This window comes from Triturus cristatus, chromosome 2_1 (genome assembly GCF_964204655.1).
Source record: "Triturus cristatus chromosome 2_1, aTriCri1.1, whole genome shotgun sequence".
In the NCBI taxonomy this organism is placed as follows: Eukaryota; Metazoa; Chordata; class Amphibia; order Caudata; family Salamandridae; genus Triturus; species Triturus cristatus.
The window spans coordinates 442,289,195-442,313,806 of record NC_140581.1 but is presented as its reverse complement, the minus strand read 5'-3'; the positions used below and the strand labels follow the sequence as shown (position 1 = coordinate 442,313,806).

Sequence of the window (24,612 nt, the reverse complement as noted above, 5' to 3'; positions counted from 1 at the left end):
AGGTAGATCCTCCTACAAGACAGCATGCATCACACATAAAGCCCTACACTAGAATGCCCCGTTGTACCTCACAAAAATACTTTAAAAAGCAGGCAACTCCAGAACGATGAGAAGCACAAACCTCTTCCTCCTCATCCCCCCCCCTTAGTCAAAAAGAAAACCACTCAATCTCGCTCCTTCACTGGAAACGCACCGATCATCTGGAATGCCCTTCCAAAGGGACATTGGTGCAACCCCTCCTACATCGCCTTAAAAAAAGACCTTAAACTGCACCTCCTCAACAAATACTGGGGTACTTAATCAGACCTATGACCTCCTCTGATCCTACCCTCCTCTACTTCACTCCCTCCCCTTCCTCTCCCCTCCCCCGTTTCCCCATCCTTCTCCCACCTCCCTTCTCCCTCTGTAAACCCCTTCCGACTGACCATCCCCCCCCTTCTCCCAACCTGCTTTTCCCCCCGCCATTCCTCTTTCGAAATTTCTGCATATCCCACAGCTCAGCCTTTAATCTCTTCCTCCCTCCAGCCTCTTTGTATGTAAATGTATCTGCTCTTGCCATGTCTCTGTCTATTAGATCTCTTTGGAACGTTTTTGTTTTTATTTATTGTCTATATTGTATTATATTGTTTTGTTTTTGAGCAACTCTTGTAATCTTGTGGTTTTTTTTTTCACACATGTAAAGCGCTCTGATACCATCGGGTCTAGCCAGCGTTATATAAAGCCTTTCAAATAAATAAAAATAAATAAATAAAATACAAAGCCAATGATAAGCAATGGGTGGAATGCATTCCCAGGGAAGCATTCTGAATGTCCCACGGATGTTGTTGGCAAACCAGACAGCTGCACTGTCTGGTAGTCTGCAACCTAAAAAAATAAAAAATCCCTTTCTGTTTTGGGACTTAGACCTTTTTAAGGTTTTTGCTTGAGTTTCTGAGCCTTAGCGGGACCAACCTGCTGCAGGTATTTGATTGGCAGTTGCACAGCGGTAGCTTCAGTTTCAGACTTGTAAAATGGGTAGACAACTTTTTCTTTAAAAATTTCCATTTTTAGATTAGGATATTGCAGTCCGTAAACAAACTAAGCATCTGAAAGTCTGTTCTAAACTAGTTCAGGCCCTCTCAAGCCTGTACTTAAAAATAGGGATGCATACTTTTGGCACATGACTTTGGCTGCTCTTTTTAGTACAGCTGTGTTCCTTTACATGTAATGTTACACCCACAAGCTGTTGTTAATCTGAAATTCCTCGGAAATATAAGGAAAAACTTGATTGTTTTGTTTTGTTAGACAGCAGACTGTATTTGGTTGGATCATCACTGAATGGATTTGGCAAACGGGACAGCGATGCAGATTTGTGTCTAGTTATGCAAGATGAACTGGTAAGTTTATTTATTTTTTCTTTTCTCATGCAGAAGAACCTAATTAAATTTGTTAATAAAAATCTCCGATCAGGTCGAAGGGGTTTTAGTGTGTTCATTTCCACTGTTATGGCATATTGTATGTGGGGTGTCTTCTACAGACCATGTGTATTTATGCCCTTGTGCTTCAGCAGTCAATTCTTAGGTTAAATTGCATACTCGTAGTAGTAGCAGGCTAACTGCATAATACCACGTCTGCACCTTTTTTCCTGTAATCACTTTTCTGTGGTCCTTCCTTGTAAAATCTAAGTTTGAAGCTGCAGTAATTCACATTCTTCCCATATGCCAACATTTATCTTGGTAGAGCATACACATTGCGCATTGTTGTTTAGCAGAAAGTTGGCATTTTAGCATGATGCTTTTGTTATATGTAATGATTTTTCCTTTGAAAATATGGATTGTTAGTATGGATGTTTCAATGGGGGTGTAGACTAACATCATGCAATGTGGTAAGCCTTAGTTTCTTTGATCAGTGGAACATCTTAGTAACAAGGTTAACTCTGAAGGCAATGCAATCACCAGTCAATATCTTTGCACTCTGATCACCAGTACAATAATTTTGAATTACCTGTGCTTTCGGAGGCTTCATTCCTTCCACTTAAGTTGGCAAGAGTGGACATCTTTTTACAACATGCCTTTCACTTATCTTTGATTTATCTTTTTAACACCTAATTTGTTCCCTCCTCCCCCCCCCCCTCCCACCCCCCCAACACCCTCTCTGCATCCTTCATCCCGTTTCATGCAAGTCAATAGCTTCAGGGAAGGTGGCTCATGTTGGTTCACTTTCTTATGCAGTTACCTCAGAATTACTGTTGTGTGTGTGTGTGTGTGTGTGTGTGTGTGTGTGTGTGTGTGTGTGTGTGTCATCCGATGCATACTTATCTTTTTATTCCTTGATGAGTATTTAAATATGGTAAGTTGTTAAAGGTCCAGCCTCTGTTGAAATTCTGGGATTTCTTCTCTGAATAGCAAACAGTATGGGTTGATCTGAATTAAAATCTTTTAACTTGGGAAAGTACTTGTGGCATCTGCTGCATCCTGAACCAGTGGTAACTTTTACATATGGTGGAAAAATCATGGGGTGCTTATAGCCAATCCTAAAGTGCTCACTGTCACAGCACCAAGGTGGTCTGTTGTGACGAGTCCTATACATGACTTGAAAAGCTGTAAGGTCATGCCGTGCCTGCCATCTTTTAGCTTTTTGTTCTAGTAGACCCTGTCTGCGAAGCCTTTGGACGTGGTCCAACTACAGACGCACACCACTGAAACCTAGCAGAAGGAAAGTGCACATATACTGTACCCCTAGTCATAGTAAGGGTAAATGGCTTCTTCCACCATGGTATGAGATTACTGGTGGGATGGCACAGGAGTCTGGGCAGCACACCTGATGTGTCGCAGGGGATGGACGTACCACCAATTGGTGGTCGACGCCCAAGAAAAAAACAGAGAAGCAAGACAAGACAGGATTCCAGACCCAACCATTAGATAGCGGAATAGATCCATAGCATATGATTCCAGAAAAATGCTCCTACTGGTAGGTAACCATTTAGTTCCTTCTTTGCTGGGTTTCGGGAGCTCGGATACTATTGCAATTGCCAGTGTGATGGATGTTGTGGGTTATAGCATAATTTAATGACTTACAGCAAACATTTAAGTTGGATAGCTCGGTAAATCAGTGGTTTCAGAAGTCTGTGGATAAATTAGCACTGCAACACCTCCAAGCCCCCATAAGCTAAAGAATACTGCCTCTTGGTTCTCATGACTTCTAGCTGGTAAAGTGTAAAAACGCAAGAGGCGCAATAATGTTCTGCCCATAGATCAAGAACTCCTCATTTGATAAGTTTGAACCATTCACTGTTCAGCAATCTAGATATAATTAGTTGCAAATCAGGTTCACCGTTAAATCCCTGCCCTGTGGTATATTATTCAGCCTTTGTTCCAGCTAAATTATAGACCGTCTTGATAAAGGGGAGAAGCTCTCATCCTTCTTGATCTGTTGGCAGCATTCAACACTGTATCACATCCCTTACTACTTCAACGCCTGTCTGAGTTAGGCATTTTTGGGCAGACACTTAGATAGTTGTATTTTTTTGTTGTCTGACAGACCGCAATCGGTCAGATAAGCTAATTTCTCTTCAGGCAATTAACAACTCAATGTGGCGTTTTTATTGATTCATACTCATTTTAGTATTTATATGTCCCCCTTCCGGCACCGATTTGAATATTTTGGAATTAAGGTTTTCTCATATGCTGATGATACCTTGCTGATCTCTATGGACTGTTCTATTAACACTTGGCTGCTTCTTTTAAAATGTGTCTAAGAAAAGTGGATGCATGATACTTTTTGGCTATAAAGAGAATTTCCATAACTGCTGTACTAGTTGCCAGTAGCGAAACACATCCAGTTTAAGGCTCAAATAGCCCTCTATGGAACATGTCCGACTTGCCTCCAGAATAGGCCTTACCCTTATTTTCCTAGCAGACTCTTGATCAAGTAAGGCCTTATAATTTAAAATTAAAGTTCAAACGGAAAAGAAGGGAAGTAGTGGAAATTCTTTCCTAGTGTCTTAAGCTTAAAATAAACTCCCTCTTTACTTTTGTTCAATTCGGAGTATCATTTTAGGAAGCTCATGAAGAATTCACTGTTTTGCAGCGTGAATCTTTCTGGATTCACTATGCTGTGCATTATTCCGCGATCTTGTGGTTGGGTCCGGATTCGTAGTCTTTTCTTTGTTTTTTTTTTTTTTTTTTTTTGTAGCCCAGGTGGGCGTCGACGTCCACCATTTGGTGCACCTCCCGTGACGTCGTCGTGCTTCCTGCGGAAGTCCCACCTTTGGGGCGCCATCTTCAGATTCTTTTTTCCGCCGTTGGGTCTGGATCGTCATCGGGAAGCTCCAGAAGTTCACTCGGAGGAAGAAGGAAGAAAAGCGAGTTTCATCGATAGAATCAAGAGAAGACATCAGGAAAGAACAGATTTCGACAGGAACGCGAAGAAAGAAGACCAGCGAGCCTTTTTCTTCGACAACCTTGGAGAATGCACGCTCAGAGACCCTGAGCGAAATGGACAAGACGCCATTCAAGTTCTGCCCAAACTGCCACCACAAGTTCGCGCAGAAAGACCTGCATCCGGTCTGCAACCTCTGCCTACCGGTGGATCATCAGAGTATCGACTGCAACGCCTGCTCAGTCTTCGCGCCGAAGACACTCAGGGTGAGAGAGAGGCAGAGGAGAGCCAACGCCAACATGGAGGGCCAAGGAAAACCCCCGACACTCCACGCGCTGGGCCTCGACACGGACGACGAGGACAACGTCGCCGAGGCAGCCGAAAACTTCACGGTCGTAGAGACCGACAAGAAGAAAGAAGACGAGGTAAGAGAATCGTCGAGCGCAAATCAAAAAACACCTCGAAAACACGAGGGTGACTCGAGAAAAACTGAGTCAAGGTCCACGAAGGGAGCCCCGGCGCCGAAAACTTCGACGTCCAAAGGGGGAACTTCGGACAAAAGGCCCAGCGGATCCTTACAAAAGGACTCCCTGGCGCAGAAAGACGCCGAAAGGCAAGGGTCGTCGAAATCATCCCATGAAACGGGCCGATCGACGCAGAAAGAACGTTCGACGTCGACGCAAGTTTCATCGAAAAGGCCCGCGGTCGACGCCGAAAGCATCTCCGAAATGGAGAAAAAGAAGAGGCGGCTCGAGGCCGAAATGGAGAACATCCTTCAAAGGAAGAAGGAGTTCGACGCCAGGATGAAGGAATTCAAGATTCCAACGGTTTCATCGGCGGACGTCGTCGAAGTCGAGGAGGAGTTCGACGCCGAAGGGCTGACAAGGGACCTCGAAGAGGAAGAGGAGCCCTATTATGAGGAAGAAGCCGAGGAAGAAGACCAACAATCGTTCTTCGATTCGGCGACATCTACCGGCAACGACGTCGAATGGCAAGATCTCGACACCGAAAACCCGGAGGAGGCCGTGGACACGTACCCCTCGAGGCCTTCGCCACCAGACGACATCGGGGTGTACAATATGGTGGTGAAGAGCGCAGCAATGGCCTTCGGCGTCAAGCTCGACGAGGAGAGGCCGAAAGCCGATTTTCTCGTCGAAACACTGCTCCCCATCCAGACTAGGAGCCAGTTCCTCCCCATGCTACAAAGCGTGATGAACCAGGGGAGAGAAGCCTTCAAGGAGCCTGCCACCTGTCGGTCGATCACGCCCAGGACAGAGAAAAAGTATAAACACTCCTCCCTGGACCCACCTTACATCAAGGGGAGCGTCACCGCAGACTCCATCATTGCCTCCACGGCCAGGAGAAGGGCCAACGTGCCAGCAACCTCGGGCCCACCTCCAGATAAAGAGAGCAGGAGAATCGACCTCACAGGCAGAAAGGTCGAGAGGAACGCCGCAATGCACTGGCGCATGGCGAATTCAAATGCACTCCTAAATAGACACCAGTACCAACACTGGGATGAAATGGGGGAGCTAGTAAAGCACCTCCCCGAAGAATACCGCCAGAGAGCCTCTCACCTGGTAGATGAAGGCAAGAACATCGCCAACTCCTGTATAAAGACGGCGTTGGATGGGGCAGAGACTTCAGCAAGACTCATGGCCATAGGGGTCACAGAAAGGAGGCATGCATGGCTAAGAATCTCGGGATTCAAACCGGAAGTGCAGAACAACATCCTGGGCACTCCCTTCAACGGAGAGACACTGTTCGGAGCAACGGTGGACGAGAAGCTCACCCAGCTCAAGAAGGAGAACGAGACAGCGAGGTCCATGGGGGCCCTGCAGCTGAGGGGAATGAGACGAGGAAATCCCTCGAGGAGACCCTACGGTAGGGGTGGAAGCCAACAGGGGACGTCGCACCAGGCGTTCCAACAAGGTCAGCAGGGCGAAGGTCACGGACAAAGTCAGCAGAAGCAAAGCTGGCAATATCAACCTCGGGGCCAGTCCTTTCGAGGGAGAGGGAACGGACGTGGCCAAAGGAGGAGAGGGGGCGATCAGCCCTCCTCGAAGTGACTCAGCACGCAAGAAGACGCCCACCCTCGTCAGGCCCCCAAGGGTGAGGCGCAAAAAGGTGTCATCAGGGGGAAGAGAAGATCCAAGAGCCTACGAGCATACGTCACCGGTAGGCGGAAGGCTGAGGTTCTACCTTCAGGAGTGGCGGCGCATAACCACAGACAAGTGGATACGGAACATCGTGCAGCACGGATACTGCGTAGAGTTGGAGAAAAGACCTCCAAACAGAAAGCCGAAGGGAAGACAGAGATCGGCCCAAGAACTGGCAATACTCAGAGAAGAAACACGGAAACTCCTGCAAAAGGGAGCCATAGAGACAGTGCCGTTCAGGGAACGCAACAAAGGGGTCTACTCAAACTACTTCGTGGTTCCGAAGGTAGACGGAGACCTCAGACCCATACTGGACCTCCGGTACCTAAACAAGTTCGTCAAGACACAAAGGTTCAAAATGACTTCACTGCAGGAGGTACTGCCACAGATAAGAGAAGGGGACTTCATGGTCACCGTGGACCTCAAGGATGCCTACCTTCACATCCCAATAAACAGAAGGCACAAGGGCCTCCTAAGATTCAACATCGAACAGGAACACTACCAGTTCACAACCCTGGCCTTCGGATTAAAATCAGCGCCAAGGGTCTTTACAAAATGCCTGTCGGCGGTAGCGGCACACCTACGAAAGCAGGGCATACACGTATACCCCTACTTGGACGACTGGCTGGTCAAGGCAAACTCACACGAGAAGTGCGAGAGGCACGCAAAACGCGTAACGGACACCCTCACAAATCTGGGATTTTCCATCCACTGGGGAAAATCATCGCTGGAACCGGAGCAGGTAAAGATTTTCCTGGGGGCACAGATCAACTCCCTCAAGAGTACAGTAGTGCCCAGCGACAGGAGGACAGATGCCCTACTGAAGGAGACGCAGCTCTACCAGAAGGGGCGAGCTCTGACAGTGAGGGCGGTGAGCAAGATGATGGGGATGATGGCGTCCTGTATCCAGCTGGTGCCGAATGTACGCCTGCACATGAGACCATTCCAGGAATGGCTGCAACAGCAATGGTCACAAGCAAACGGAAGTTGGGAGGATCTAGTGGTTGTTACGCACGCAGTGCAGGAGGAGATAACTTGGTGGAACAGAGACAACATAACAACAGGGAGAAGCCTGACACCACCAAGCCCAACAGTGACCATTACCACGGACGCATCGCAGATGGGATGGGGAGCGCACATGGACAACCTCAGAGTGAGGGGTCTATGGGCTCCGGCAGACGCGGTCCGCCACATCAACTACCTCGAGTTGAAAACAATACTGCTAGCCCTGAAGGCATTCCAGAGACACCTGTGCGGGCAGAGGGTGTTGGTGCAGACAGACAACACCACGGCGATGTTCTACATCAACAAACAAGGGGGGACACAGTCGTTTCCCCTCTCATCCCTAGCTCAGGAGATTTGGAGATGGGCCATACCTCTCAGGATAGATCTACTGGCAATTCACCTACCGGGGAAGGACAATGTGGAGGCAGACTGGCTAAGCAGGCAGACCTCAGCATCGCACGAGTGGGAGCTCAATGGCCAGGAAGCGGAGAAACTCTTCCGGAGATGGGGGACTCCCACAATAGACCTTTTTGCAACACGCCACAATGCAAAATGCCAAAGCTTCGCGTCCAGGCAACCAGATCAGCAATCCAAGGGAAATGCCCTATGGATAAGCTGGTCGAGGACATTTGCCTACGCCTTTCCACCGATACCCCTGTTGCACAGAGTGCTCGACAAGTGCAGAACCAGCAACATGACTCTGATCCTGGTGGCCCCACAGTGGGCGAGGCAGACATGGTTCTCACAGATTCAAGAAATGGCGCAAGGCAATCCGTACAGGTTCGAGCGAAGAAAAGACCTGCTCTCAATGCAAAACGGGGAGGTCCTGCACCCAGAGCCAGAGACCCTCAACCTAGCAGCATGGCTCCTGAAGACCTAGAGTTCGCACACCTAAGGTTACCTCAGAGCACTATGCGAGTGCTACGGGAGGCAAGGAAACCTACTACAAGAAAGTGCTACAGCGCAAAGTGGAAGAGATTCACGGTGTGGTGCAGGAAGAAGGGCCTGCACAACAGAATGACAAGAGACTCAACGGTGCTGAGGTACCTCACACACCTTCTAAAGAGTAACCTCTGCTCGAGCTCCCTAAGGGTGCACCTAGCAGCGATCGTTGCCTACACCAGAGGTGAGAAGGGTGGAAGTTTCTTCAGCTCGCAGGTGGTGAAGAGATTCATGGAGGGAGCCAAAAGAATGGCACCCCCGAAAAGGTTGCCGCCGCCGGCATGGAATTTAAACGTGGTTCTGACGGAGCTCATGAAGGCGCCGTTTGAACCCATTCACAAGGCCAATCTACAAATGTTGACGATGAAGACTGCCTTTCTAGTGGCCATAACCTCACTACGCAGAGTGAGCGAGCTTCAAGCACTAACGCTACAGGAGCCCTACATTCAAATTCACAAGGACAGGGTAGTCCTGAGGACGGACCCACACTTCATGCCCAAGGTAGTGTCGGCGTTTCACATGAATCAGAGTATACAGATACCGAGTTTCTTCCAAAACCAGACTACAAATGCAGAAAAGGCCCTGCACACCCTCGATGCCAGAAGAGCGGTGATGCACTACATTGAAAGAACCAAAGAACTCAGGAAGTCGAAGCAGCTGTTTGTGTCCTTTGCTACTAGCTTCATGGGTAGACCAGTGACCAAGGGCACCATCGCTAGATGGATTGCCCTCACTATCCAATTCTGTCACAAACAGGCGGGACAGGAGCTAACGGAGGGGCCACAAGCTCACTCCACAAGGAAGAAGGGGGCCACAGTTGCCTTCCTGGCAAACACGCCCATCCAAGACATTTGTCTCGCAGCAACTTGGGCATCTGTGCACACGTTCACAAAGCACTACTGCGTGGACATTCAAATGAATAAGGAAGCACAGGTCGGACAGAAGGTGCTACAACACATTTTCAACGACCAGCGATCATCTTCCACCCAGCCACCACAAAAATAGGAAAACCGCTACAAAATCTATGCACAGCATAGTGAATCCAGAAAGATTCACGCTGCAAAACGAAAAGTTTCTTACCTGTCGGTGTAGTTTTGCAGCTTGAAGATCTTTCTGGATTCACTAGCGAACCCACCCACCTCCGCCAGGAAGATGAGGCTGGAGGAAGAGGGGGTGAAATGGATAGGATCAAAAAAGGTGGATACGTACAGAAATATGGACAAAAGGATTAATCAATCGCCTAGGGTTAAAAAAAAAAAAAAAAAAAAAAACAGGGAAAAAAGAACCCGAAGATGGCGCCCCAAAGGTGGGACTTCCGCAGGAAGCACGACGACGTCACGGGAGGTGCACCAAATGGTGGACGTCGACGCCCACCTGGGCTACAAAAAAAAAAAAAAAAAACCAAAGAAAAGACTACGAATCCGGACCCAACCACAAGATCGCGGAATAATGCACAGCATAGTGAATCCAGAAAGATCTTCAAGCTGCAAAACTACACCGACAGGTAAGAAACTTTTCGTTCACCACACTGTAAATTATGTGTTCTTCAGGTTCAGTGAGTTATCTGGCTAGCGCCGGGATACTCTGGGGAAGCTGTTTGCGCTTTAAAAATCAGATCATTCATTCATAAGAACCTATTATTTCTGCATCTGCAACTATATAACACTCCCTTAGCTTTCCTTATAGGTCTATAGTGCATTCCAGACCACATTCCACTTGAGGTCTAAACTACCACAGGAGCAGTGGGTACCAAGCAGATTTCACAGGTGTCTAGAACCCTGGTTGTTAGTACGAATGAAGAGTTCCTTGACCTATGTGTCTCTTAAGTGGAATATTGCGGCAAACTTTCGGATGAAAAATGGCAGTGTGTGCTATTTTCCCTAAACTGAGGCTGTCATTTCAGCTTGTTTAACTTAAATACATTCATTGGGTATACTTTTCCTCTGGCAATGTGATACCTCCCACTCTATGTGCCTGCACTGCAGTTTACCCAAAGGTAATTTACTCTGCACGGTTTAATGTTGTAAAGTTTTTCAAGCTTATGGTTGCGTGCCAATGGCATGCTCATAGCAGCATGAGCTTCCAGGTCTCTGTCTCTTTCTCTCTCTGTCTTTCATTCATTTAATCTCGATTTCTCTCAATTCTGCAATATTTGGGATGATGTGGAACCTGATAGATCTGTGAGTGTTTTCCTCCACATTGATTCAATCTCGTTAAGAGCAAGATTGCACACAGGCTTCGTGCAGAAGAAATTGACTGTGAAGGGCTTGATTACTTAAATGGACAACTGTATCACTCTCAAGGTCCCCATCACACCCACAAAAACAAAAAAGCAGTCCCTGTCTAGTCAAAGGACAACTGCTATTTCTTTAAATTACAAAAATCAAATTTCCCATTTGGAGGGATGTCTGGGGAGTACACTGTGGTCCACTGCCTACAGCTGCTGAGGCACCCAACATGATTTCCAATTTCAAAGTTGCCCCTTTGAGTAGTATTTCAATGCCAAAAAGTGGTTACTGTATGAAAATAACAGTAAAAAGATTACAACATAGTCACAGAAGATCCAGGATTGCATCAAGTTTGATGTAGCCAAGGTGCTGGACTTGGGTGCATTTGCGTGCTCAGCTGCCTGTGAGTTGGGATCAATTGTACTGGTACCAAGACAAGGGTTGACCTGTTTTCTGCATAGACTGCCAAGACTGTACACAGTCACTGTGACTGCTGTCTCATTCTTTCCCTCCAGGATTATGACCTGGTGGGTAAGTTGGGGAACAGCCAGGTACATCAGTACTTTTGGTGTAACCAGGCAAATTAACCTGACAAATGTGAGCGACGTACAAGACCACATTCTCATCACTGTAGGCCCTCTATCAATTTAGGGTGATGCCCTTTGGATGAAAGAATTCACCAACCATTTTTGAAAGGCTAGGTAACCATTTGTTGTACCTCCTTGATATTTCTGAGCTCAGGAATACATGAAAAGAGCACGAGGATCTCTTGGTTCTTATCAATGGTGCCCGGGAACAGACTGACCATAAAGGTCACCACGTTTCAAATTGGTCAGTCCTTTTTAGGTCTCGCTCTCGAGACCTATTGTCGCCGAGATGCCTCTCAAGGGAGAAGGACCGGGGCACGCGCAGCGATAGCGATTGGGGTCGGGGTCTGTGGACGCGCTTCTGAGACGCGCAGACGCACACACAGACACACGCGCGCGCACACACACCCCGCGGCTGCCGACCCCCCCCCTCACCGCATCCGCGGCTGCCTAACGCGCGCGCGCACACCTCGTTTAGGATTTGTGCCCTGCCCGTATTGATTGTCATTGTAATACTGGGAGAGGATGTGGTGGTACGGCCGGAGCTGCCGACTTTCAAACACGGGGGATCAGGTTCGAGCCTTCGCGTGAGCTCAACATGTTGTAATTATGTAATTATGGGCTATTCACATAATATCCCGATTTCTAAAAGCAAACAAGACATTGTGAGGTGTAACCGGTGCTCGTGCAAAGCGCTCCGATGCCAAGAGGTCGAGTTCGCGCTATACAAAACTGTAAACATAAATAAACATTTGGTCGAAGGGATGTCACTGGCCAAAGTTGCGGTTCTGGGAACGTCGCCGAGCCACAACCTTGCCATGGTCCCGTTTCTTATTTTACAAACACACAAATAATAAAGCACCGGATTGCGACTGAGGGAATACAACAGGCTGAGGGCACGTCGCTATTCGCAAACTATTTCAGTCCAATGACAACCAGTTTAGATTTCACTTCAGCACTATCCCGTATCACGGTCAACGGTTAAGCCTCTAAGTAGGAATGGCCTGTCTCCCCCCCCCCCCCCCCCCCCCCCCCTTACCGATACAGCGCCCCTCATCACGGCCTCAAAATCCCTGAAGCGGGACCCGCCCTGCTCCCGCTAGCCAGAGCTGCGCCCACAAAGTCGCCAGACGCGCACACCCCTCACCCGAAGTCCGCCATTTTCAACCCGCAGACATCCTCACGCTCTGCGGCCGCCGCCGTCGCGTGACTTCGGAGCAGGAAGTTGCAGCCCTGAAACAGCTGTGCAGCCCCGCCCCGGGGGCCTGTCAGTGGTAGCAGCTGACCCCACCCCTATCCCCAAGGACGTACACATTGTGTCCTGCGTGCGACGTAAACCGGTGCAGAAACTGACACCAGTGACTGGGACACTGCTCACATTATGAGTGTCCTGGTCAATACTCATTTACTACACAGGAAAAGAACTGCGCCTTCACACTCCAACGTTTGGTTACAAATATGTAGAGTCTTGTAAATAAAAGAACACTGGAAAGGAGAGTGAGAGATATGGCTTAAGGCTAGAGCGGCCGACTTTGAAGTGGGGAACCAGGTTCGAGTCTAGTGGGAGGCTCAAGCAACCTGTGATTCTGGGCAAATCGCTTAATCGCCTCCTGCCCCCAAAAAACAAGCATTGGCATAGCAAATGGGTCTCGCATTTGGGATCTTATAAGTTTCTAGCCATGCAACAGTTGATGTTGCTGCACTGCATAACTAAATACTTATAAGGTTTCAAAGGCGAGACCTAATGGCTATGCCAATGCTTGTTTGTGTACTTGGGGCACCTGGTAGGAAGATAGTCTCACTGCCAGACTCTGCTAAAAGGTTTCTCATGCATTACGACTAGATTTGATGGCTAACAATGGAACTACAGTTGTGCTTCGATGGGTCTAAGCTTCTGAGATTAAAAAACTTCAATAATTTTTTGGGTGCATACAAAATGCTGGTGCTGCTTTGTGTAACACATTTTTGCACCTTTGGAATGCAGAGCAAACATGGTTAAAAGATAAGCAAACCTGTTTGCATAGAGCTTGCAGTCTGGTCACAGATATTGCAAGTCAGCTGACTGCCAGAGAGAGCTGCAGCCAGATCAATAGAAGAGTGATACGACATCAGTCACTCACATATAGGTATAGATAATAGAGACACTTAACACCAAAACTCCAGCTTTTCCCAGTACTTGACCAGTTATTTTTTCCTTGCCTGTCTCCTCCCCTTTAGAAGAGCTCCTGCTCTTCTCCTGGGCTGTTCTGCCAACATAGACTCAGTACTGACTTTAGCTCCTGTATATTCTTTCCAGCCATCCATATGCTTGCTTTTTAACTGTTCATGCTCCAATTTTTCTTTTATCTTTAGTGTCCTTCCCATTTGGACTTCTTTTTATCTCCCTCCTTTATTCTGTGTCATTTCTCATCACTCTGTCCTTTCATTTATTTTTCTTTTGCAATGGCTTCATGCTGTCCGGTCATTTTCTGTCTTTACCTCTCAATCTTTTCCTCTGCTCTTGTTCTCCCATCTCTGATTGCCCCTCCACTTAGCTATCTATCTTTCGTTTTCCGTTCTCCTCAGATCGGTCTTTCTCGAATACTGTTGATGTACATATTTACCTGTTTATGTATTATTTGTGTTATAATGTTTAGCTTTCTTATTTTTACTTACCTTACTGCTTGGGATATCATAGCTCTATTGTGTTTACTGCCCAGCCTCATTTGTGATTTATTGCTTTATGACTTGATCCTTGGAGCTTCTGTTGCAAGCCAGTAAGTTAGGTTCTTTAGCATAGGATCTGCATAGCCTTTCCCTAGCGGTATTTCTTTACATATTCTTAGTCCTGAAAATTCCCTAAAATTTACCATTTGTTTGTAGAATCGCAATATAAATTTTTAAAACTAAAACTATGTGTATTATTAAGTAGTAAAGCCCTATAAATGTTATCTGTGTGTTATTTTCTAAGCTTGTAACTTAATTTTTGTTTTATACAGGTAAATCAGGAAACAGAAGCAAGGCACATACTCGGCATGATTCTAAAATACTTTTATAATAGACTTGGTAAGTAAGTTTATACTCTTAGATGACTGGGAGTTTTAGTCGTCGAGAATTCTTGGTGACCATTTTATACTCTTAGATGACTGAGCTTTAGTCGAGAATTCTTGGTGACCATTTTATACTCTTAGAGGACTGGGAGCTTTAGCCTTCGAGAATTTTTGGTTGACATTTTTCTCCTTTTCTAGTACTCATCTGAGAGGGTCCCTTTACATCGGCTTGTCTTCTGCATATTTACTACTGCCCATCAATAGATCATAGTTTTGCATGTAATGCAGGGACAGAAGACATCCATTGGTTGCCAGTTGCATGCTTCAATTTTGGCTTCATTTTTGTCTCGGGTATTTTTTTCAGTGCTTTTACTTTGAGGGACAGTACTTTGGATGTATATATTTTACATTGTAAAAATTGCTTTGGATGCTTATAAATTGCTGACCCTACACCTCCTAAATACCATCCATTCCCGTCTCTACAAAACCTTCACCTCTAAATTCTACACATCACTGAACCTCGTAAACCAAATACCACCCCTAAACACTACCCTTTACTTCAAGGAACCTCTCGAATATGAAATCTGCGTGGTCCCCAGAGCCTCAGAGGTCTGACTGCTAATCTTGTGAGGCAGAGACTAAGTTTAATGCACCAATTCTAACTTAAAAAGATGGTTGAACCGCGGTCCTAACACATGCCAACTGTGCAGTCTTGTGCAGGCTATGTTTTTAGGTTAATATCAGTTGCTCTAAGTGAGTTCAGGGACATAACGAGAATCCAAACAATCTTTTGTTTATGAATAACACACTCAAAGATGGCACTAAGAAATGGGGACATCAGTTTAAAATGATTATTTTAAACTTCCCAGTCTAGTGCATGAAAATATGTAGGGTAACTACACAGAACGCAAAAACAAAAGTAGTTAAGCATGTCCTGGCCAACAAAAACAAGATAAATGTTTCACATACTAACAGCCTGAAGCTATTTTCAAATGCCATGCTAAAGCATTAAATAACAAACCTGCCTTTTGAATTTGACTTTCCTTGGATGAATTGCACAGCATACTTTTGACTAGCTGCCTGCAGCCATGAATTGCACACCGTACCTTTGTACTAGCTGTCTGCAGCTATTCCTAGTTAGTGCTCTGCTGTGGAACCAGGATATGTGCTCTTGGTGATAGACAGCTTATTTCTTTAAATGACCTCCCTTAATCGGTGATCAAAATCCGGGTGTATATGCCATTTGACCACTTATTTCATCTCCTATTTTCAAAAGAAAACAGTTTGGAGCCAGTAAATCTTCTTTAAGACTAAACTGACGTGGCGGAAAACGTGTCTGCTGCAGCCACATGTTGACATTAAGCCTTCATGTTTGTAAACAATAAGCTTACGTTGTGAGGGGCCATCTTCCAATGGCTGCGTGCATTTATATAAACCAAAAACTTGGCAGGCATTGGGATTGCCAGCCCTTGGCGATATTTTGTGCATGATGCATTTTTTGTATGTGCTTGAGGATCTTGACACGTCTAATAGAGCTAAAGGAAACACTAACTGTAGTCAAGGATTGAAAACAGACTGCCCAGACAAGAATATTCAGTGTTCTCAATCCCAGGATCATGGTTTGACATAGCCTTATTTTGAGACGCGTACCATTCTAAAAAAGCAATGAACATTACGCATTTGAAAGAATTAGAAAACTTTGAATAATCATTTAAAACATTGTATATAAAAGTGTTTGAATAAAACGTTGTATAAAAGCACTTTTAAGATATGTGATTAAATGTATAAAAGCATTGTATACAAGAACGCTTTAAGAGTATATGCATGTTGATAGAAACCAAATATGCTGCCTGGTTTGCTTTTTAACTAATGCGACCAGGTGCAAAAGATAAAAGTATAAAAAGTTACAAACTGTCAAATTTATTCTATTTATCGTCATTTAATTTCAGAAAAGAAGGAATAGTCTTTCCCTCTGTTAGATTGAAAGATCATTGGGCACATTGATTCGTTTTTCCCAATTAGTGATGGTCTCATGTTATCGCCATAATATCTGGGAGGCTTGGTCACAGTACTTGGAGTATTTGCATATGAATGTTCTAAGAAAAAGTAGGTTTTCTCTTTTGTTGTGGCAGTAGCTGCTTGGAATGAGATGGACATGGGCGCTGAAGCAAATCTTGCATGTTCAAGGGACCTAGGGATGGTTATATTGCCTGTGCGTCAATTCAGGTCAGATTAGAGGTTTCCAGCATTGAAGTAATCAATGTCTCGAATGTTGGCATTTGTCCAACATACTGAGACAACTTCATGGTTGACCGATCCGGTGAACTGGTTTGTGTAAGAAAGTGGGTTTCTGTTGCAGTAACCTAGCTGATGCACTTTTCCTTGTTGTGCCCTGGGCTCCTGCCAATCAGGTGCCCAGGGCCTGTGTTCCTTCCCTAAAAACTGCCTAACAGCCAAAACCCAAATTGGCAAACCCTGGCCACATGTCAGCCCCTGGTAAATGGTACCCTAGGTACCCAGGGCCTTGTGACCAGGGAAGGCCTCTAAGTTGTCATTGTGCCACCCTTAGAGGCCCTGCACCCTAAAATACACATACTGCTCTTGCAGGCTGAGTGTCTGGATACAAGACAAAACAGAGAGTCGACATGGCACACATCCCTGTGTGCCATGCCCACAACCTACACTGCCCTGGCATACATCAGCCACCCCTCTAGCTGGGTGCCCTATGCCAGTGGTGTGGGCACAGAGGCAGGAGCCCTGTGCCCCTACAGTACCCAGGTCCATTCCTGGGTCCTGTAAGTGCAGTGCTGCCAGCTAAGAGTATATGGTGCTGGGAGCTTGTCAAACACGAACTCCACAGCACCATAATGTCAGCACTGAAGACTGAGAAGTTTGATATCAAACTGCTCAGCACATGAAATCCACACTGATGCCAGTGTGTGATTTAATGTACAAAGCACCACAGAGGGCCTCTTAGAGAGGCCCCCTGATACCTAAACCTACAGTCCATGTCTGTTCTGAGGCTGCCTAGGCTGCCACACAGCAAACATGTTGCTGGACCCCTGGGTAGGAGAGTCCCTGCTCTTCTGGGTCTGCAACAATGCACATCCTGGGCGAGGTGCTAAATCTCCTCCCCCAGGATGGGCAGGGGGAAGCTTCAAAGGCATGCCGCCTCTGTGAGCTTTCCCAGGCCACTGCAACCCCCCACTCTGGCGGGAAGCTTGGCCGGAAACCCCAAATAAGGACAGGGGATGTGCCAGCCTGCCAACCCCACCCCTCAGTGGGGGAGGCGAGGTGAAGCACATCTCCGGGCTCTCGCCATCTTGAAGATGGGAAGCCCTGCCCAATTGGGACTAGGCTCCTGCCCCCCTCCCACAGGAGAGAGGCAGGATAGGGGGTGTACCCACCCCAGGACAGGGACCCATTGGCCCCTGCCCTTCATCTACCTGTAACGCCCCTAAATCTAGAATTTAGGGGCACCCTGAACCTTCCTTCCCCAGATTCCACATTCCAAACTACAAAGAAGAGCAAGAAGAAAGAAGACCTGCCCTGCAGCTGCTAAAAAGAGGAAGACACCAACTGCTTTTGCCCCAGCCCTACCTGCCTGTCGACCCTCGAACCTGCCCCTGCTCCAACCCGGCATCTCTTGTGGCCAGCAACCTCACCAACCCCGGAGGACCTGGCTAACTTTTGGATCTAAGCCTCTGGGACTCCCATGAGTAGAGGCTCTACTCAAAACCCATCTCTAATCCCTGGCAGCAGCCCGGAACCGCAAACCCAGCACACTCTGCACCAGCCAAGCCTGGCCAGTGCCGGAGTGAACAAACACCCAGAGGACGACCCCACGGCGACTGTGACCCCGAGTCCAGCACCCAAGGACCTCCCTCAACACTCCTGAAGAAGCCTGCAGCCTCCAGAACAAGGTGCCCCCCCAACCACGATCAACAGACGGTAAGATTTCCCGACACCAAAAGGCACCCCTGCACGCGGCGCCCCACGGCCCCCTGTGCCAAATCCCGGGGTACCTACCTATCCTCCAACTACCCAATTTACCTCTCGAAGTGGTGGTGGCACCTGAAGAGTCCTTGTCCCCGAGCTTGCAGTCTTTCTAAACCGGAGATGTCCCATTGAAATCAATTGAGCGCCCGAAGGCTCAAAAGCACTCTGCACCCAGCCGCCCGAGTGGCCCTGGCAGTGAAAACTCTACACCTACCTACTTCCCCACTTGCCCTGAGTAAGTGACCAGGAGCCCAGCTCCCACAGCCGCGTGGCTTGCCAGTCAGCAACCACCAACCAAGGCCCCCCTATCCCTCATAGGATAACATTGGGCCTAACTCTCTCTGCACCCGGCCGCCCTAGAGCCGCTGAGGGTGAACCAACTGTACCTACCTGACCCTGGGGGACCCCTGAGTCTATGTCCAGAACCTCAACTCTACCAGTCGAGTACTTACCCTTAAACCGCAAACTCTATTTTCCTCATAGGGTAACATTGACTGGGTTTTTCCTGAAATTTCTTCTAAGTGTGGACTTTTCAAATCTTAAAATATTCACCAAGAATCAGCAGAGTAACGAAAACTAAATTAGTCACCTGCTCTTAGGTGAACTCCCAGTGCTGGATCTTGGTGCCCAGCACTGACTCTGAAAAATACTTACAACTGTACTTGCCCTTAACTCAATTTTCTTCCATAGGAAACCATTGACTTTTTTTCTGTGAAATTTTTTCTAAGTGTCGATTTCTGCAATCTTTAAATATTCTTCAAAAATCGTATAATATCTGAAAACGTAATTACTTACCTGTTTTGGATAAAGGTCCCAGTACTGAGTCTAGGCACCCAGTACTGGATTACAAAAGTAACGAGAACATACTGTACCTGTAACCTGAATGTTCGAGGCATATGAGCTGCAGATTGTACACTTAGCATAGATCGCCATCTGGTGTTGGGCCCGGATGTTTGCAGTTTGTTTTTCTTCTTGGACAGTCTTTGGAAGTCACGAGTTTGGTGACTCCTCCTTCGGTCCGTACTGCGCATGGGCTTCGGCTCCATCCTCAGATTGTTTTTTTCCGCCATCGTGCTCGGATGTGATACTTCGTGCTCCGGCTTCGAACTTCTTCGGTTCCAGCCTCGACGGAAAATCCTTGTATCTTCGAGTTTCTTCATCATCATTTTCATCTCTCGAAGCGGCACTTTTCTCCATCCCGTACATCGGCACCGGCCTTCGGGCCCTCCTCGACTCCGGTCCCGGCCGATGGAAAGGACTCCGTTCAAAAAGTGCCCAAAATGTGGGTCTAAATTTCCCCACACCGACCTCCATCAGGTGTGTAATCTTTGCCTCTCTCCAGAACACGAGGCCAGAGCCTGTAAGTCTTTTCGATCGAAGAAAACCATCCGGGATCGAAAAGCTCGACGCACCATGGCGCACTCATCGTCTGCAGCTCCACCGGACATCTTCGGAGACGGCGCCGAAGCTTCGGGGCAAACACACACCGAGCAGGAAGAAGACGTCGTCAGCGCTTCCGAAGCCGACGACTCCGACGTGGAGGACATCACACCGGCGCAGCGGGCCGTGAGTACTGTGCCCCCTCCCACCCCCGCGCCCAAAACCAAAGAGTCTCAGGTTACTCCCTTGCCTGCCGGCCTGGGCAAAACCAAGACCAAAGCTTCGATCACCCCACCTTCGGGCTCGGTGTCGAAGCATCCAAAGTCTCACGGCAGCTCGGGATCGAGCCAGCCGACGCCCGGTGCCGAAAAACAGCATCCGGCACCGAAGAAAGCAATATCCAGCTCGACTCCGAAACCACCGGTGCCGAAGCCTGGACTCTCGGTGCCGACCAAACACAAACATAAATCTGTTGGCACCGACGCTCCGACGCCGAAAACTCCTTCGACGCCGAAAAAACAGGAGGCCCCAAAAAAGCATGGCGCACACAAACCATCGAAGCCCTCGGCTCCGAAATCACCGGTGCCGACGGACGATTCGACGCCACTGGCTCTGTTTACACCAGACCCTCTACAAAAGACTCTGTCCAAAGATCCAAAGACTGGACTATTGACTTTAATTATCAAGAAAAGACGCCTTGATACTCCGGCTCCTCCTCCACCACCCAAAAGGAAGGACTCTGCTACTTCACCCCTCAGAGTGCCCTCCCCACTACCGCCTCCCCTACCTCCTCCACCACCTCCACCCCCTCCCCCTCCCAGGTCTCCGCCACCTCCACCTCACTACGATCCGGCCCCATCCCCAGATCCGGATGACGGGGACCCGGACAATTACCCGGCGGACGCCCCAATGGACCCCACTCCACCAGGGACCCCAGACCCATGGGAGGATTACAATAACCCTGATATACCAGATATACCTCAGGACGACCTATACCCATCCAGGCCGTCTCCTCCAGAGGACTCCTTAGGGTTTCATCATTTAGTGCAGAGAGCAGCACACTACCATGGGGTGGACATGCACAGTGAACCAGTGGAAGAAGACTTCCTACTGGATACATTTGATATACAAGACAAATCCACTTCTATTTTACCCATGCTTAAGGGTGTCACCAAGCACGCTACAGAGGTGTTCAAAGACCCTGTCAGGGCCAGAGTACTGAACCCTAGAATAGAGAAGTACAAAGCGGCACCCACAGACCCTGCATACATTAAGGGCCCTGCTACCCTAGATTCCCTAGTTGTCTCCACAGCTAGAAAGCGGGCTAACTCCCAATCCTCAGGAGAAGCCCCACCGCCAGACAAGGAATCTAAACTTCTGGACGCGTCTGGTAAACGCACCGCCTCCCAAGCTGCAAACATGTGGCGCATTGCAAACACACAAGCACTGCTTGCGCGATATGACAGAGCACACTATGACGAACTAGAGGCTCTTATGCAGCACCTTCCAGAAAAACACAAGCGCAAGGCTCATGACCTAATACAGGAGGGTAAACTAATTACAAACACCTCCATTAAGTGTGCCCTCGATGCAGCCGACACTGCTTCTAGAGCCATAAATACAAGTGTCCTGCTTCGTCGCCATGCCTGGCTCAGGATCTCAGGTTTCAAGCCTGAAGTCCAGGCGTCCATACTCAATCACCCCTTTGACCAGCAAACTCTCTTTGGGCCAAAGGTAGACGAAGCGTTGGAAAAGATGAAAAAGGACACAGACACAGCAAAGTCTATGGGGGCTCTCCAAACACAAGCCTCTAAACGTTCCTTTCGACGCTCGTCCTTTCGTGGCACAGGCAGAGGCTCCTCCACCGATAACGCCTCTACCTCCTACAAGTCCCCTCCTCAAAATACCTTTTCAAAGGGCAATCAAAGGGGCGGTTACAGAGGCAACAACAATAAGGGCAGGGGCAAAACCAACAACACCCGTTCTGCCACCCCACCCGCACAATGACTCCCCTCCGCTCCCCCCAGACCATCCCACTCCGGTCGGGGGCAGACTACAAGACTTTATCCACACATGGGAGTCCATAACATCGGACAAATGGGTGACCCAAATCATTCGGTCAGGGTACTGTCTCGAACTAACATCTACCCCACCCAATATCCCACCAAGGCACCGTCCAATGTCTCAAGAACATTCCACACTGCTCAAACAAGAGGTACTCTCACTCCTCCAAAAACACGCTATAGAGCAGGTCCCCGTCAATCAACAAAATCTAGGGGTCTACTCCCTATATTTCTTAATACCAAAGAAAGACGGGACCCTCAGACCCATTCTCGACCTCCGGCCTCTAAATGCCTACATACATTCAGACCATTTTCACATGGTCACCCTACAGCAAGTCCTCCCACTCCTCTGCCAGGGAGACTTCCTCACAACCTTGGATCTGAAAGACGCATACTTTCACATTCCAATACACCCCTCTCACAGGAAATACCTCAGGTTCGTGGTGGACAAGCAACATTACCAATTCACGGTTCTCCCCTTCGGGGTCACCACCGCACCACGGGTGTTTACCAAATGCCTAGCAGTAGTAGCAGCACACCTCAGACGTCAACATATTCACGTCTTCCCTTACCTAGACGACTGGCTGATAAAAGCCGCGTCCTACGACCAATGTGTGCAACATACAAACAGCACCATCCAACTGCTCCACCAGCTAGGCTTCACGGTGAACTACCAAAAGTCCCACCTCATACCATCTCACACAAAGCAATATCTCGGGGCCACTATAGACACCTCCAAAGGTATTGCCTATCCAAACTCAGCCAGAATCACAAGCATTCAAGCCTTACGCAAAACATTCCTTCCTCAACACTCTCTTCCAGCAAGAGTGTTTATGAAGCTTATAGGAATGATGGCGTCTTGCATCTTCATAGTGCCCCATGCAAGACTCCACATGCGTCCACTTCAAGAGTGCCTAGCACAACAGTGGAACCAGGCCCAGGGGCAGCTGACGGATCTGGTGTTGGTGGACGGCCGCACACATCACTCTCTGCAGTGGTGGAACACCACAAACCTTTCCAAAGGGCGGCCGTTCCTGGACCCGGTTCCTCAGGTGACTCTAACCGCGGACGCATCGCTCTCCGGCTGGGGAGCGCACCTTCTACACCTCACCATGCAAGGTCTATGGACGCCACAGCAAAAATCGCTCCACATCAACCATCTGGAGCTCTTGGCGATCTTTCTAGCCCTAAAATCTTTCCAAAAACAGATTTCGGGCAAAGCAGTCCTCATTCGCACAGACAACATGACTGCAATGTATTATATCCAAAAACAGGGGGGGACACGCTCTCCCCAGCTCTCCCGCTTAGCCCAGAGCATATGGAGATGGGCAATTCCTCAAAACATCTTTCTCCTGGCACAGCACGTTCCAGGCGTACAAAACACCATGGCAGATCTGCTCAGCAGACAAACGCAACAACTACACGAATGGGAACTGCATCCACAAGTTCTTCACCCATTCTTCCAACAGTGGGGGCATCCTCAGATAGACCTCTTCGCCACCCACGAAAACAAAAAATGCCCAAGCTTCGCCGCCAGATACCCACACCCATTGTCCAAGGGCAATGCGATATGGATGAACTGGTCAGGCAGATTTGCATACGCCTTTCCACCTCTCCCACTAATTCCATTAGTGGTCAGGAAGCTACAACAGCACTCCCTCACACTCATTCTGGTAGCTCCGACGTGGGCCAGGCAGCCGTGGTACACCACGCTACTACAACTGTCAGTGGTACCACATCAAAAACTGCATCTATCCCCATGCCTCCTAACCCAGAACCATGGAGAAATCAGGCACCCGGACCCAGCTCAGCTCAACCTGGCGATCTGGCTCCTGAAATCCTAGAATTCGGATACCTTAACCTTCCCCCTGATTGCATGAACATCATCATGGAAGCCAGACGTCCTACCACTAGAGCATGCTATGCCGCAAAGTGGAAAAGATTTGTAATTTACTGCCGTAACAATACAATCAACCCTCTAGATGCATCCATACAGCACATCATATGCTATCTGCTCCATCTTCACAGGTGTAACCTGGCATATTCATCCATACGCCTACACCTAGCAGCGATCGCTGCTTATCTACAAAACAGACAGCATTTATCACTCTTCAGAGTGCCCGCTATTAAAGCCTTCATGGAAGGCCTTAAACGCGTAATTCCTCCCAGGGCACCACCTTCCCCTGTATGGAATCTAAATTTAGTTCTTACACGACTAATGGGTCCACCCTTCGAACCAATGCACAAATGTGAGCTACAGTTTCTCACCTGGAAAACCGCTTTCCTTGTAGCTATCACTTCCCTTAGAAGGGTTGGTGAAATACAAGCGTTCACCATACAGGAACCCTACATACAAATGCATCACAGCAAGGTCATACTTCGCACAAATCCGAAGTTTCTGCCCAAAGTCATTTCCCCCTTCCACCTCAATCAATCAGTGGAATTACCTGTCTTCTTTTCGCAACCCCAATCTGTTGCAGAAAGGGCCTTACACACACTTGATGTGAAAAGGGCGTTGCTATACTACATACAAAGAACGCAACCCTTCAGGAAGACTAAACAATTGTTCGTTTCCTTCTCTCCACCACATAAAGGCAACCCCATTTCTAAATCAGGGATAGCTAGGTGGATTGTAAAATGCATACAAATTTGCTATCAAAAGGCAAATTTCCTCCTAAAGCCCACTCTACAAGAAAGTTAGGGGCTTCTATGGCTTTTCTAGGGAATATACCCTTAGATGACATCTGCAAAGCAGCCACATGGTCTACACCGCACACCTTCACAAAACACTACTGTGTAGATGTGCATTCCAAGCAGCAAGCTAGGGTGGGCCAGGCTGTACTAAAGACACTTTTTCAAAC

General features: G+C 48.0%; 1 protein-coding gene across 1 annotated transcript in view; it reads left to right on the top strand.

Moving 5' to 3' along the window:
• The window catches only part of TENT2 (terminal nucleotidyltransferase 2), a 693,839-nt gene that overhangs the window by 194,221 nt on the left and 475,006 nt on the right, over positions 1-24,612 (top strand). Inside the window, exons 5-6 of the mRNA XM_085632248.1 lie at positions 1,285-1,376; positions 14,259-14,325. Coding sequence (XP_085488374.1) covers positions 1,285-1,376; positions 14,259-14,325 — 159 coding nt within the window. The remainder of the gene's footprint in view (positions 1-1,284; positions 1,377-14,258; positions 14,326-24,612) is intronic.